At 42.3% G+C, this 15417-nt stretch overlaps 1 protein-coding gene across 1 annotated transcript in view; it reads left to right on the forward strand.

The window, feature by feature from the left end:
* Window positions 1-15417, forward strand: part of sema6bb (sema domain, transmembrane domain (TM), and cytoplasmic domain, (semaphorin) 6Bb) — a 172799-nt gene that overhangs the window by 110249 nt on the left and 47133 nt on the right. The window contains exons 11-14 of the mRNA XM_058638409.1: window positions 8364-8495; window positions 9559-9708; window positions 11724-11903; window positions 15216-15356. Coding sequence (XP_058494392.1) covers window positions 8364-8495; window positions 9559-9708; window positions 11724-11903; window positions 15216-15356 — 603 coding nt within the window. The remainder of the gene's footprint in view (window positions 1-8363; window positions 8496-9558; window positions 9709-11723; window positions 11904-15215; window positions 15357-15417) is intronic.

Below are 15417 nucleotides of genomic sequence, written 5' to 3' on the forward strand. Positions count from 1 at the left end.
TTATCGACAGATTGGAGGTGCTGTTCAGACAAATTTAAAAACAAAACATTTGAAGACAACACAGTGACAGAAATCAATACAATGCTAAAGATTACAACCTGGACCACATTGTTAAAAAGTACAAGAAGAACAAAAGTGTTCAGAGACACAATAATATATAATATCCTACACAAATAAAGTGAATATAAGGAAAAGAAAAAAGTTGAAACTTTTTTAGTCTAAAAAACTGTTCAAGTTATTATTAATACTCCACTATCTTTGCCCATGGCATCCAAGCAACTGAGATTCCTGCTTTGGAAATCCTTGATTTAGATCAATACTCTTTGAATAAGAACCGGTTTGTGTGCTTGTTTGAATATGAGGGCGGAAGTGGAAAGATTTCACTTTGTCGTCTGTCTCCGACTCCTTTGGGACATTAAGTGAAGAGCGGAGCAGGAGATCGTCAGATATGTTCACAATTTCCTGAACACAAAAAAAGAGGGTGTAGCACCTGCAGTGAGCACAAAGGAGGCTGAACCATCGTCTTCTTACTCAGAAATCTTCTGCTGTATCCTCACATGAACATTTGACGGGGCTGATAGGACAAGTTGCACAAATTGTCCTTTCCAACATTTGCATTCTTGCACACAGCCCTTGTGGACAGTGGAAGGAACATTTCCAGACTCAAGTGCATGTCTCAAAGCAGCTACAAAGAGAAAAAGAAAGAAATACAAAGACAGAGAGGGGCATCCTCCCTCTCCTCCCATGGAGCCTTGCACAGACACCCACGGTGGAGCTGGACTCACACGGCTCACCTTGACATTTTTAGCAGACCACCAGAGTTTGTGCCCTGACCGGTGAAATCGGAAAGAGCAAGGCTTCCTACGGGACGAGCAGAGCCCCAGAGAACTGAAAGAGGCCGTGTGGAGGTGCAGAGGTCGAGATGGTAGGGTGCAGAGTAATTGAAGACACATGGAACTCTTTCATCGAGGACAAAAGGGTGATTTGCTGAAAGACAAAATGAAATTGAAGAAAGGTGAGAGGAGCAGAGAGGAGGGGGAGATGCTGCCTGGTAGATGGCAGGTTATTGGAGAATGAGGTTATTTGTGGAGCCAGCAACACAATGGCAAACCAGATGTTATAATAACGAGAAGCAGAAAGACGAAGGTATAAAGTATTTGAAGAGGTTTTCATTGATAGTAATGTTCTTCTGATTCTCTTACATAAAAGGTTTTAATGCTCCAGCCGGTAAAGTTTTTCACATGTTTACCTACTTTTTCCCAAAGTGATTTCATTTCCTCATATTAAGAGTAAGCGGCTCCATCTTTGAAGGTAACATAGACTAACATTAAAAGACTGATGTAGTCTTGTAGAGTTTAATGTTTCAATCTCTAATTTTAAAGTATTCTACAATTTGCCATGATGTCCATTTTGTAAATTATAATCCCGTTTAGAATCAATCATGCATCAGGGCGTGGCTAAATTGACGTTGTAAAATCCACTCCTCGGTTCTTCCCCAGCATCACAAACCATGACGACAGATACAGTCTTTTACCTCTTTTAACACCTTATTATCATTTCAAAACCATAATGCTCCAACTGCATGGAAGACCTTTGTAGCCCTTACTCATGTCAGGTCACATGACGTTACCGATGCTTATTGAAGCATTTATAGGTAGAAGTGGATAATGTTATTTTGGGTTCATTATGGTTTTTTTAGAACGTTCCCTCAGAGGCAAATCTTAATATTGAATGATCTGGTATTTTGAAACTGACCTTGTGTTTACGCTTTACGTTCATACCAGATTTTTCCTTTTTTCAGTATCAGACTAATATCATCCCTCAGTGGAGAAAGTATTCATTTGTTTTTGCCTACATTAAAAAGAAGATTCAATTGGGTAAATAAAGGGCCGTGCTTTATGTCACTCCCGAGCTGCACAGAGAACATCCGATTCAGATACTCTGTGGATTAAAATAAAGCAATGCTACATCACATCCAAGCCTAAGTGCCTCAATTCATAGAAAACAATTGAGTATACTTTGCTGTGATGGCCCCACTCATCTTACGCCACGTTAATGGTCCTGATACGACTGAGTGTGTCTGGTAGCGCAAGCAAATTATAGCTGTCTACTGTCTGTTATTTGACTCTGGTCTGGAATCAATGCAGTTTTTCCTTTAATTGCAGCCAGCAGTAACTATCACCTGCCAGTTGATCCTGCAGGAATAAAAGATAAAAAGAATTTTAAAAAAAGAGTATAGTGCTTTATCAGTTGCAAGATTGTGTCTCAAAGCAGCTTCTGACCACCCAGCAAGAGACAGGAGAGAAATAGGAGAAGATAAAAACAGAGACAGCGAGTGAAGGTAAAAGGGGAGAAGACACGGAGGAGAATAAAGGAAGCGATGGCGGACGGGAGGGGGAGAGACAGACGAGAGACTCAAGGACAGGGAAGTCAATAATGGACAACACGTGCATCCCTCGCTCTCTGAGATTTAAAAGTGTTTCATCAGCTGCATCTTATCTACGTGTTTGGAAAGGCTACGCTGCAGGAAGAGGCCACTGCCTGCGGAGAGACATGGATGCTACACACACACACACACACACGTGTAAAAACACACTTACAATGGCTCCCAGATAACAGCGTTTACACAGCATGCCACAGAGGAGCGGTATTTGAACACACACACACACACACACACACACACACCTGCCGGTGGCTCTTATTTTAAATAACTGTGATGGGGTTCAGATGGATACGTCGGGACACATATGATGGAGGAATATGAACACAAAGAGAAGGAGAGAATGTGTGAGGTGAGCTGCAAATCTCCCGCTGGCCCCATGTGGCCCACTGTGCCACACCGGCTAAGTGCTTGCCAGACAAATTGCTTTGGCTGGCAGCATGCGATGAAAACAGCGTGAGACAGGACCTGTGAGTGGAGGGACAGCCACACTGTTCCCTGACACTTGGCCCCGTGCTGCAGGTATGGAACTGCAGTCTGAGAATGACAGGGTGGAGTCATTGCCGAGAATCTCTCTTCTGGTACTGGGGGGGGGGGGAGGGTGCGACTGTCTGAGGTTACCGGTCTCTCCCTGTGCTCACATACCTCAGGGATAATTTTACAGCCACACACTTAAGTCTTGCATTTGCAGGATTCTTGAATTGCTATTTTTCACGGGAGAAAATCAACCCCAGTTGCCAGTTTTTCTTTGTGCATCCACCTCAAAAGCCCCAGGCCCTTCCTTGAGAAGAGGAAAGAAAGACCAGCTTGGATTTCCTACTGAGCATCTGAGTGCAGTCCTGATGCTCAAGAGGTTGAGGAGGCAAACGGGATGAAACCACTGCAGCGAAGAGAAAAGTCCTTTTTTTTATATGTTAGTCAATAAGTTTTTTTTTTTAAGTATACGTTGAAAAGAAGAGCGACACTGTTACTGAAAACAAGCAATTACCGTCATTCCGCCGGTGTTACGGCAGCTGAAAGCATCCACTGCTGGTGGAGTAGAGTGACGTGGGCTCGTTATGCTTAATGGACTTGTGCAGGAATGCAAGGAAAACATCCCATGTGGAGTAAAGCAAATGTAGTGCATCCTGAGAGCAGGAGGTCATGTTTGTTTTTGCCCGTAAAGAATCCCATATGACAGGGTCAGACAGCAGGAGGAACATCCAAGGAGGACCAGGAACAAGAGGAGAACTGGTCACATGTGGGACAGCGGTACAGGATACTTCTGCTGGGACTCTACGGGTAGAGAGAACCCAGGAATACACGTTTTGTTCATGACATAAGTGACATGTCATCAAAATGAACTCACACCAGAGCAATGTCACAAGAGTTGCTGCAGAAGTTTCAGCTGCTCCACACGGACGAGGGTTAGAGATTAGAGAGAGGAGAGGAAACCAACGGGGAATTGATGTGAAAAGGTCAAAGAATCGGAATGAAAAACTGGGTCAATGGGATTCAAATATACAGACGAGGCTGGAGGAGAGCAGATGAGAGCGAGAAGGTGGCGGAATAAAATAAAAAGTACAGCTGAAGATAAAGGGCAGAAGCTGAATCGGTCTGGAATTTGAAGCCTAATTTAAAATATGTAAATATTTTATGCTAAAAAAGAAATGAGTCAAGTGTCAGTACCTTATTTTTATCAGAACTAAGTACCAATATACAGTATTAGAACCTAAAGAAGTGAACGGTGTATAACTTCAAGCAAAATAGGTTTTAAAGTTTTATACGATGTAAACTGTAAGTGAAGTACATGTTTATGTCATTTCTATCACTCATCATCCCTAAAAACTGGAAAAGAAAATGCACTTCTTGGCTTCTCTCCAAATGCTTCACTTTGACATTTGCTTCTAACGAGCTGTTTTTCACTGAAATCACTGGTTAGTCACTGAATCATGCTTCCTATTACCGGTAAAACTAAAACGTGTCACTTTTACACCTTAATAAAGGAGTAAGACGTGTTAATTGGTGAGATGCTGCAGCCAGACATTCTCCCTTTTTTTGTTTATGAGGCTAAGCTGATTCGAGCTTCATATTCACCGCTGACTACGACATGAGGGTATTTTGTGATCTTCTAATTTAACTCTGGCCAAGAGTATTTTCCAAAAATGTCAAAGTGTTACTTAACAAATGCCAGTGAAGCGTTGCTGCTGTGCGGCAGAAAAGCGAATTATGTATTAATGGGCCTGAAGGTCATGAGTTTAGTTCAGAGAGATGCCGTCTGCAAAAGTTTCTCTTCAGTGAAGCCGTGAAGACGGAAAACCTTTCAGACGATGAAGATCTATATGAGAAAAGAAATGAAATGGTCCGAAACATGAGATTTAATATCCAAATAATCTAACCTTTAACTTAGAAATAAAATAAAATAATAATCTTAACAGAAAGCTCATGTGGTTAAATCATACTACTTTTCACATTTGGTCATGATCATGTGCTACATTTGTTTCCTCTAGTAAAAGGCCTGAGATTCTTTCTCCCCCTGATTACCCAACCCTCCTCTTCCTCATCTGCTCGTCAGAGGTTCTGCGTATCTGTGAGTCCAGAGTTCATCTAAGCCGTCAGTGAGCTTGTTAAGTAGTGAGGAGGTAGTTAAGCCTCCACACGCTCTCAAACCGACTCCCTATGAATCTGGCCTGGACGTCCTGTCACTCAAACTCAGCCGAGGGGAGAAAGTGAAAGGTGATGGACAAAGAGAGAAAGAGGAAGGAGAAGAATATTAGAGAATAAACAGAGGTTTAAAGCTTTCGGACGAGAGTCAATGGACTTTCCTCCTCCACCGACTACTTACAGCAATAAAGTCAAACAACAAATCACACAAGCTTAATCAGCTGCTGATCACTTTAATTATACTTAAGCTGCGTTTGAGTTACAGAGGAGCAAACGTGCGAGTTCAAACATAAACTACACCATTATGTAATCGCAAATAATGCAGTTTTCATTGCAATGCCTGTCATTTACATTTACAACGGAGATAAACTGTCCAACAGAAACACACACACAGTATACTGTATATACACAGTATATATAGATTAAGATAAAGGTTTTCCTGTTGTAATAGGAAAATAAAGCTGAGCTGTTTAATGTCACAACAATGCACCATGTACACCTACATTCAATTTAGAGTGTCCAAACCCACATATACATATATATATGTACATATATTATATAAAAAAATATATATTTTATATAGTATATATGTACTGTGCGTTGTTGTTGTTGTATGTGTCGTGACATAAACAAATCACTTCCTGTATGCAGTAGCTGGTCAACACAGGATCTAAGCGCCACTATACTGATAAATACAGAGAGTCGTGTGAAGCTGAGAGACTTTGAATATGACATTTGTTGTATTCAGAAATGAATAAACAAACAAAAATGTTTCCCCATTTCTAAATGAAAGCCGTGAAAAAGCATGTCGCCCTGTTTGTGTAAAAATCCATTTGCTGCAGTACACTGGCTCGTGTGGAAGATGTCCAGGAAGATAATTGAGAATTAAATACTAGTGAAGGAAAACAACACAAATGGACAGTAAAGTGGGAGAAACAATCACAGAATACGTGAAAGAAGTGGAAAAACAGCCTGAGGTGTTTTGTCTTACTTCTGTTTGACACAGGAGAGAACATGGGAGGTAAGGGGTGAGAAAAAGGTAGTGGAAGAAAACCAGGCTGGCTTCAGCACAGCGCTGGAACACACGTCACACACGTCACACACGTCACACACGTCACACTCAACATCTGGTGCCTGTGGCCTTTAGACACGGTGTATCGTCCACAGATCCGCCTCCAGCTCCAGAGTCACATCCCTGCCTATGAACGATAAGTACTGACGGAGGTGGCGTGACCTGATCAAATGGCACATCAGAGCGAGAACAAATGAAATGCTTCAGGCACGAGCCATCCCAAACAAACACAAGGAGAGAAACGCTCCATAATCGCGCGGCCGCAGACCCTCAAATCACCAGTTGGACGTATTTTATTTAATGTGAAGGAGAAAGGAGAAGATATGTGGTGTGTGTGGGATTCATGAAGCAAGAGGCTGCAGTTGACTCAGTCTCTCAGGGTGTTTTTTTTTAAGAGATGTTAGCACTTAGTCACTAACTCTCAAACTCCAAACACCATTAGTCATTGACATGGACACATTCAGAGCAGGGAGTTGAGTCTCAGAGCAGGAAGCATGGGCTGCTTTTTGGGTTTTTTTTTACTCTGCAACTCATTCCTTATCTCATCCTGACACTGCTCTCTTTATTCCAGTCTGAGTTGTGCTTTGTTTCTGTCGCCACGATAACTCCAAGTGTAGCAATAGCCTCAGAGAAGAGGTGGTGTAACTTTGTATCGCTGATTGATTTTTGTGTGTGTGTGTGTGTGTGTGTGTGTGTGTGTCACGCATAGTAAATAATCCCAGCCCACAAGACACAATTATGTCAAGATACAGACCAGCATGACAGAATAGAACTTATATTACACATAAACCTTATGCACAATAAGATTTCTGGATTTTGAAAAGACATTTATTCAATACTGGTATTTTTGATTCATCACAATGAGGAAAATACAGAATGAAATGTGACTCATTCTTAATTTCACACACAACATTTTTAAATCTGCCAACCTCCAGGGTTCTTCTTGATAAGTTTGCTCTCACGTAATGTTTTATCACACTAATTATGCATGATTTAAATATATGTTCACAATTTTGGTCTTAATAAAATGTCCTTTTTTTGCCATTTCTCTTCCGACCTAGACAGTAACTTGTATTCGTGCTGCGTGATAAATTATTGCAAGTAAATCAACGTCCTCAAAAATAGCCTTTAGTCTTTTTAGTCCATGAGGAAAATCCTCTCCATCATCCTGTTTACTGTCATGTTAATAAAATGATTCCTATAATTTGGGGCCACACACGGTGGAATGGTGGTTACCGCTGTTGCATTGCAGCCAAAAGATCCTGGTTGGAAGAAGGGCCTTTCTGTAGGGAGTTTGCATGTTCTCCTCTGCTGTGCGTGGGTTTTCTCCAGGTTCTCAGATTTCTAAATTGCCTGTATGTGTGAGTATGAGAGTGAATGCTTGTTTGGGATTGGCACCAGCAGCTCCACGACCCTCACGTGGAGGACAAAGCAGTAGTCAATGGGTGGGTGGATGGGTTTATTCAGCCAGGAATCCAACCCATATCACCCTGAACAGGCAGAATAAGAACACATTTGCAAACACTTAAACAACAATGTTGTATGACTGTGTCTCTGCGTGTGTGTGTGTGTGTGTGTGTGTGTGTGTGTGTGTGTGTGGGCTGATGCTCTGTTCCCGTCACAGAGGTCACACAGAGTTAAGCGTCCTCCTCCTCCGTGCTCTGGGCTTTTCACTGGAATATGCTGATGGCTTAATTTCCCTTAAAACTCTTTCCTTTCTTTTGTGAAAAAGGCAAAGATATTTAGTGACTCATTTCCTGTTTGGTCTAATTGTCCAAAACTTGGAGCCGAGCCCTTTTTTGATAGGCCAGTGATTGTATCTGCTGCACACCCGCGGCGTCGACGGCATCCTTTTTCTTCTTGTCTTTCTCTCTGTCTTCATAACAATTTCCTTTGTGTTCAAACATTAAATGTCAAATTCGAAACTGCCAAAATCTAATGTGTCATCTTCATTGGGTGTCTGTCCTTTTCTCTCACTCACAATTGATTTCTATATTTTTTGCTTTAGTCTGTTTTTGTTATCTTTTCTTTTTCTGTCGCTTATCTTTTCTGTTTCCTGTCTGAAGGTTAAGTCAACACAACAAAGGGCTGATAGTCGCAACAATTTTTTAATCAATCAGCTGTCAATCTACCTCTGTCTCACCTCTCTCTCTCTCTGTGTCTCACCTCTCTCTCTCTGTCTCTCTCTCTGTCTGTCTCTCTCTCTAGTATCCCAGGTTCGGCGGTGTGTGCCTTTGACATGGAGCAGCTGGCGTCCGTGTTTGATGGGCGGTTCAAGGAGCAGAAATCACCCGAGTCAATTTGGACGCCTGTAGCAGATGAAGTCATCCCAAAGCCAAGGTGCAGATGGCTGTAATCATTTTGTGCACCTGTGCTCAGGTTGTTAGCGGACAACTGTGTGGAGAGAACAGCAGCAGCAGCAGCAGCAGCAGCAGCAGCAGCAGCAGCAGGAAGAACTTTCAGAAAGTTAGAGCTAAGAGTTTCATGTTTGAGGTTGAGAGTTCACACACAAATAAAACAAACACCAAGTCAAACAAAGTTGATGAAAAACGGTGCATGTAGATGAATACTTTCATAATAACCTTTCATTCATAATCTAAATCAGTTGATCTGAGAGAGTTATAGACTTCTGCATCTTTCGTCTCTGGGGAAATCTGGCTACAGATTATGTGAAGAAACTTGAAAAAGGACAGAGTCTAATTTTCCAATATACAGTTCTAGCACTAATCGACTGGACTCGACTCGACTCATGGACCTGGTACTTTTTCAGTAACTGCTCTGGTGAGGTTCCAAGTGAGCTGAGCCGATACTAAAATGTGACATCAACAGGCTGCCGGCCACTGATTGGTCAGAGAGTGTCGTCACTGGAAGAGTCATGAGCACGATGTCCGACACAAGAATCAAACCGAACATTGCCGAACTGTACATCAGATAAAAAGTCTTAAAAATCCAGGAAAATGCAGTTAGTACTGAACGATTCTGTGAGCAAATCTTTTTAATCAACTGATTCATTTTTTTGATTACGTTACAAGTCAGCATAGTTTGACAAACATATAGAATAACGTCTCTGCCGCAGTGCTATAAAGACCCCGCCCACATTGGCATTGTACTAACAGGAAAACGACGTGACCGATACCGAACCGAGTAGAGTGGAGTCGAGCTGAGTAGTGCTCGAACTGTATGATGGAAAAGAGCCATAAAAGAAGCAATAACACAAGTGTCACCTATTCCATCTCTGTGAATCTTGTGGAATCGAAACCTCTAAACCAAATTACCACTCAATCAAATCATTCATCAGTCTATTGATGAAAATCACCTGTGTGAATGTGTCATTATTATAACATACTTATATTAGTCATCAGAGGTTTGGTCTATCTAATGATCTTATATGAAAACTTCCCAGACCCGGTGGCTGCGCTGTTCAAGGATCCAGGTTTAATTCGTCCAACGCTTTCCCCGATGACATGCTCAACTTCGTCAAGACCCATCCGCTGATGGATGAAGCTGTCCCCTCTCTTGGACAAAGACCCTGGATAGTCAGAACCATGGTCAGGTGAGACTGAACTCTGTCCAGCACTCGGAGGAACATTTTCAATGACACGTTCCTAAATTCTGACAACAGACAAATAGCTTTTGTGAACCTTTTGTGGTTTTAGGTTTTGTATTGTTTTTTTGAGCCATGGCAGAAGCAGGAGGATTCAGATAGTTGCCTTTAGAGCTGTTGTTGAGCCATAATAAGCTGAGTTTTACAAAAATTGAGTAACAAAAAAATTAAAAAGACATAAAAAAGCAAACAAAGCAGGAGGGGACGGTGTAAAGTAAAACTAAAAGAGAGAAATACCTCGAAACACAGGGACCAGGAACACATGAAAACCACATCAACAAAGTGAAGTGAAACAAATGAAGCAACAAAGACACTGACGAGCACAGGGACTACATACATAAATACACTTGGGAGGCGGGGATAATCAAACACAGGTGAAACTAATAAGACACAGATGAAACACATCAGGGCACGAGGACAGGAGAGGAAGTAAACCTAAACAATGTGCACACTACAAATACTACAAAATAAAACACGAAACCAGACAAAGAAAACAGAAGAAAACAGAATAATGTCGGGTTCTAGGGGGCAGGTTCTCGCGTGTCATGCAGCTACGGAATGTGTTTACGTGCATCGTCAAAGACACATTCAGGATGAATTGTGAGGGTTTAGACCTGTGATGTGGATGTGATCGATCACTCTGCCAGATGTTAACATCAGGTCTGGACAGGTCTTTAAGGTGGCAGTTTTTCTATTACATATTATTACATTCGTATGATAAGTGAAATCCATACGATTGTATATTTCATCTTGAAAGTGGTGGAACTATTTTTCTGTGGAGCTCCCCCTACAGTTTGGGAGTATGCATCCATTGTCTATGGCTGACGCCCCCCCCCCCCACACCTTCCCCTTTCATGTCCATGTGCTTTTCTCTGCAAACACAAGCCGTGGAGCCACGTCCATGGTTGGCATCAGTTTTGCATGCTTCTGTGTTTTTCAACTCTAGCCATTCGAAAATCCAGTCCAATGTTTACTCGTGTGTGGCCCCTCACTCTGTCAGACCATTGTTCCCTCTTCCTCGCTTCCCCCTGACAACAGTTTTCTCTGCTTAATGTTCGCCGGCTCTGCCATGATGAACGTCCAAGATAACGCTATTGCTGCCTTCATGTCATAGCCGGTACCTGGCTAAGAGTCGTGAGTGTAGTACCGTGAAACAATTCATGTTTCTTGTAAGACCCCAGACTTGGCGAGCCCTGTTTTCCCACTAACAGACAGTAGGGGGAGTGGAGACAGCCCCCAGTCTCCTCCTAACAAGCCATTTAACCATCACAATGACCCTTACGCTGTTAAGTTCAGTTAAGTTAAGTTCAATCCTGCCTAGTTCTGCTTTAAGTTATATTTCTGATCAACATAATTTGGAAACTACTCAAATGACAAGTTGCTGAATTTGTGTACAATGATTTACGGCGTATTGCAGGCACACACAGATGCGTGTATGTACTCAAACACACATGATCTGTCTCTTCAAGCTGTTAACGCCGTCTGTCAGAGACGGTGTCGTAGCCTGTGGTGACAGGAAGCAGCTGTAGCACATGAAGTCGCACATAAATGCTTGCATTCCTCTCTCTACCTCGCTCCCGCTCTCTCTAATCCACTGTATGGAGTCCAGCTGCCAACCAACCACCAGGGGATTATGGGACTGCATGTATGTGGAATATTAAACACCCGGCGCGACATGGCTCCTATTCTCATCTATTGACTCATACACACAGGCCTGCTATTGTTCGCCAAGTAGCAGATATTACTAATGACTGAAAGTCTGCTGTAATTGCTTTGTTTTGCAGATTTGATGAACAATCTCTTTCTCTGCAGAATTCATTTCATTTTGCCGTGACTCAAGAGGAAAATGGCAGATTATGATTTTAATTCACACCAGTCCTTATTATATACTCAAGCCAATCAGTCATTACCCTTTTAAATCATAATAACATGATCATGTGCTCTGCCCCTCTCCTGCTGCGCAGGTACCAGCTGAATAAGATTGTGGTGGATACAGAAGCCGGGCCTTCCAGAAACCGAACCGTCTTGTTCCTCGGCTCGACCAGAGGAACCATCCTCAAGTTCTTGATCATGCCCAACCAGGACAACACGGTCACCAACAGCAACATCTTCCTGGAGGAACTGGAGGGCTTCAACCCCGATAGGTAAGCATGTCAGCGCTAATAGAAGTTCCTAATGGTTGTTTTACTAAACAGTTTATTGCAGCTGCCAATGACGCAGAGAAACCTGAAAATTAGGGCTGCGAGCAGCATGAACCACTTCCTCACACTCACTGTGACACCGCATTACCGGCTTGGCACGTCGTTTCAGAAGCCACATGAAATGTACAATTAGCATCCTGCATCACCCGACAGTCTGTTTCAAACCTTTGGATAACAAGAGCAAGTCACAACCCTGTTGAGCTACCTGATGCTTTGCCTTTCCAAGCACCACAGTGCACTTTTAGCTTTCCATATGTGTGAAGGCACATTTCAAAGTCGTGTCAAAAATGCCTTAAAACTATGAGAATTTGCAGACTCTGTCTAGACAACAAGGAGAAATTGGAACTAAGTTTTCACAGACATTGATTTGCTCCACGAGAGGAAACTGATGCTGAAAGATGTCATTTTCCACTTATATGAGGGCAAAGTTCAACATGTCTGTTTTTGAGGGAGCCTTGAAATGGTGTCTGTTTGTTCTTTATGTAAAGCTACATTAGCCCTTACATCTTACATCTTATTCCCTTTAAAACAGTTCATATGAAATGATTTTTAGCCAGAGTTTTGTTGGCGAGTTGCAAAGAGACAGAGCAGCAGTGGCCTTTAAAGCATAAAATGATATGTGGGATTGATTTGTGCACCGTGAGTGATCTTTGGAAGAAAATTGAGGATAGAAATGTGGGAAGAAATACACTTTTTTTTTTACACTTTGTGGAGATTTGGTTTCCAGAGAAATTCACACAACAGAGCTGGGGCTGAGAAGATGCAAACCCAGGGCGAGAATACAAATATGAGTAGAAGGACAAAAGGCAACAGATTAGAGGGCTAATGTTCATTATCAAACCTGGTTATCTTTTAATGAGGTGGCGACACACTATTAATGGGGCAAAAACATCACAATGTAATAAAATGATGATAAAATCACATCATCCTTAATCTTATCCAAAACTACACTGACAGGAAATGTGACCTTCTATCTTTTGTCTGAAGCAGAATCACATTTAATATCTGGATCGAGACCAAAAGGAAAAAAAAAAATGAAGTGAATCAGAAATCCTTTTTTTATGCTTTTGTTCTTTAAGATGCACAGTGTCACATGGAAGGGAGCTGCAGGCTGTCAGAGTTCACTGCTGATCTGTCACCAAGGCTAATTAGAATCATTTTTAAAGTAATACATGCTTCCAAATACTGTGTTTTTTTACCACAGTAATTGTCCTCCGTGATATATATGCTTTTATTTCCCTGCAATAACAGCAGAAAGTCTGGAAACACACTGTCTTTGCATGCAGTCCAATCCATTTGCACTGTCCCACTGCTTATTTCGTAAACTTTTCCCATTCCCACCCATGCAGCGCTCAACAATTTGCGTCCCAGTTTATTTGTTCTGCTTCAGACATGAAGCAATGAGGGATAGTAAAGGCAAATGAAATGAGGGGAACTGTGTGATGAATGAGCTGATGGCGCCTGGAGCCAGAGTGTGAGGGATAATTTAATGTACATGGTGAGCCCACCAGGAGGTCAGTGACAGTCCAGCTAATCAGGACACAGACACAGTGCACAGCCACATCAGCGTCTTCTTTTCATTTTGTCCTTTTATGCTCTGGGCCACCGCGCCCCCCCCCCCCCCCCACACACACACACACACACAACCTCACCTCACATACACTGACAAAGCAAAGTTGTAAGCCACCACAGAATATGTAGACTCCGTCCTTCTCGAGAAGGTCAGCACATTCAGAATGACTGGATTATGACTGGTGTGTCACAGTGGACCAGGAAGTGACCTGAAAGTGCTGCAACACTAATAGGCACTAATAACAATCTGTCCTCAGTGATCTCACCATGTGTCCTGGATGCATCTCATGTGACTACATGACATTGGATGAGCCCGGTATTCAACTACACACTGAGATACACCAATCCCACCGGTCAAAAACTTGTTTAATCCTGGATTTGAATGAGCGGGAACATGTTTAATCGGTATTCACTCACCAAGTCCCAGGTTAACGTGCTAATTTCTTCTTTATCTGTGTAATTTTTTTGTAGCTTTGTCATTGCTGCATCGTTTCTGGTACAACACTAAGATGCACATTCATCTTTCAGCCTTCAGCGCGGTCATTAGCCACAAAAGTCTTACTTTTTAAAACACGGGACAGTGCTTGATTTGTCACTTCTCCGACTTGTTTTGTTTCCAGCGCATTTATGACGTCACATTTCACAAGTGGGTAAAAAAAGAAAAAGGTTGAAAGAAAAAACTCCACGGGGCAGAACGACCACTGGCAGTGGGAATGGTGTTAATTGCCTCATTAAGCTGGTTTACACAGGTTTAAAAAATCACAACTACACCTGCTAATTTTAGTGTGAAAGAGGCAAAAAAAAAGAAGAAAAGTGAGGAAATGAGAAATAAGACTGTGAATCAAAGCCCTACTGGTGCTGCTGTATTATTGATTTAACCATTCAAAAAAGAGTTGTGTTGTGACAGTGGCTATTAATAAATCAGTTGCGATTGCATACACGTGGAATTTGAACAAACTCCTCCATGGCTTCAAATTTGAACAGGTCACTAGATGAGATGAGGATAAAAAGTTAGGAAAAGGTCTTGCAGATTCAAAGAGGCGTGGCCACTGCAACCATCGGAATGTTGGCGAATTTTAACCCTCAACCAAGGAAGAGAAAGTGACCTGTAACTTCACTGCACATTGACTGATTGACTAGTTTGCTCCTGTTTCTCTACATCGTCTCCTTCTCCTTTCATTGGCTGTGAGCAGCCCTGTAGCAGGATGATAGATTAATCTTAATGACTGTGGGCGCAGTCGCAATGTTATTATCATAAACCATGCAGATACAACCGATGCGTGAGTGTACACGTGCATAAAAAGGTATAAATCCAGCATAGGTTGTTGTTGGCTGCTGTAGCTCTAAGTGCCAATTAGATGTGATTCAGCTCCTGGAAGCTGCTTTTTCCACTCTTTTTATTTTGATGACCAGCTGACCCCTCCCCCCCCCCCCCCCCCTTTGCACCGCTACATTCAGCATAATGCATATTTGGGTTCACACAATAACATGATCTGTCCTCACTTTCACTTTTATTATTATAGTTTTATTTATAGAGCTGTTAAAGTTTGGTTCAGTGTTTCACATTAAGGATTCCTTTTATCTTGAGGTCGGACATTAAATGTGCAGGTTCAGGCTGGTAATTGAAATTTCCTAATGCATTTTTCTTTTCTTTTTTTTTGTTTGTGTGTGTGTGTGTTGCAGGTGTGCTGAGGATTCTCCTCAGGCCAGGCAGCTGCTGTCTCTGACTCTGGACCAGATAAGCCACACTCTCCTCCTCACCTTCCCCTCCTGTGTGGTCAGAGTGCCGGTGGCACGGTGCCAGCTCTACTCCCGGTGCATGAAGTGAGTCCTCACCAAATTCTGTCCAAGTCCGGACACAGCAGGGCAGCATAATAAGAAACAG

The sequence above is a fragment of the Solea solea genome, chromosome 9 (assembly GCF_958295425.1).
Source record: "Solea solea chromosome 9, fSolSol10.1, whole genome shotgun sequence".
In the NCBI taxonomy this organism is placed as follows: Eukaryota; Metazoa; Chordata; class Actinopteri; order Pleuronectiformes; family Soleidae; genus Solea; species Solea solea.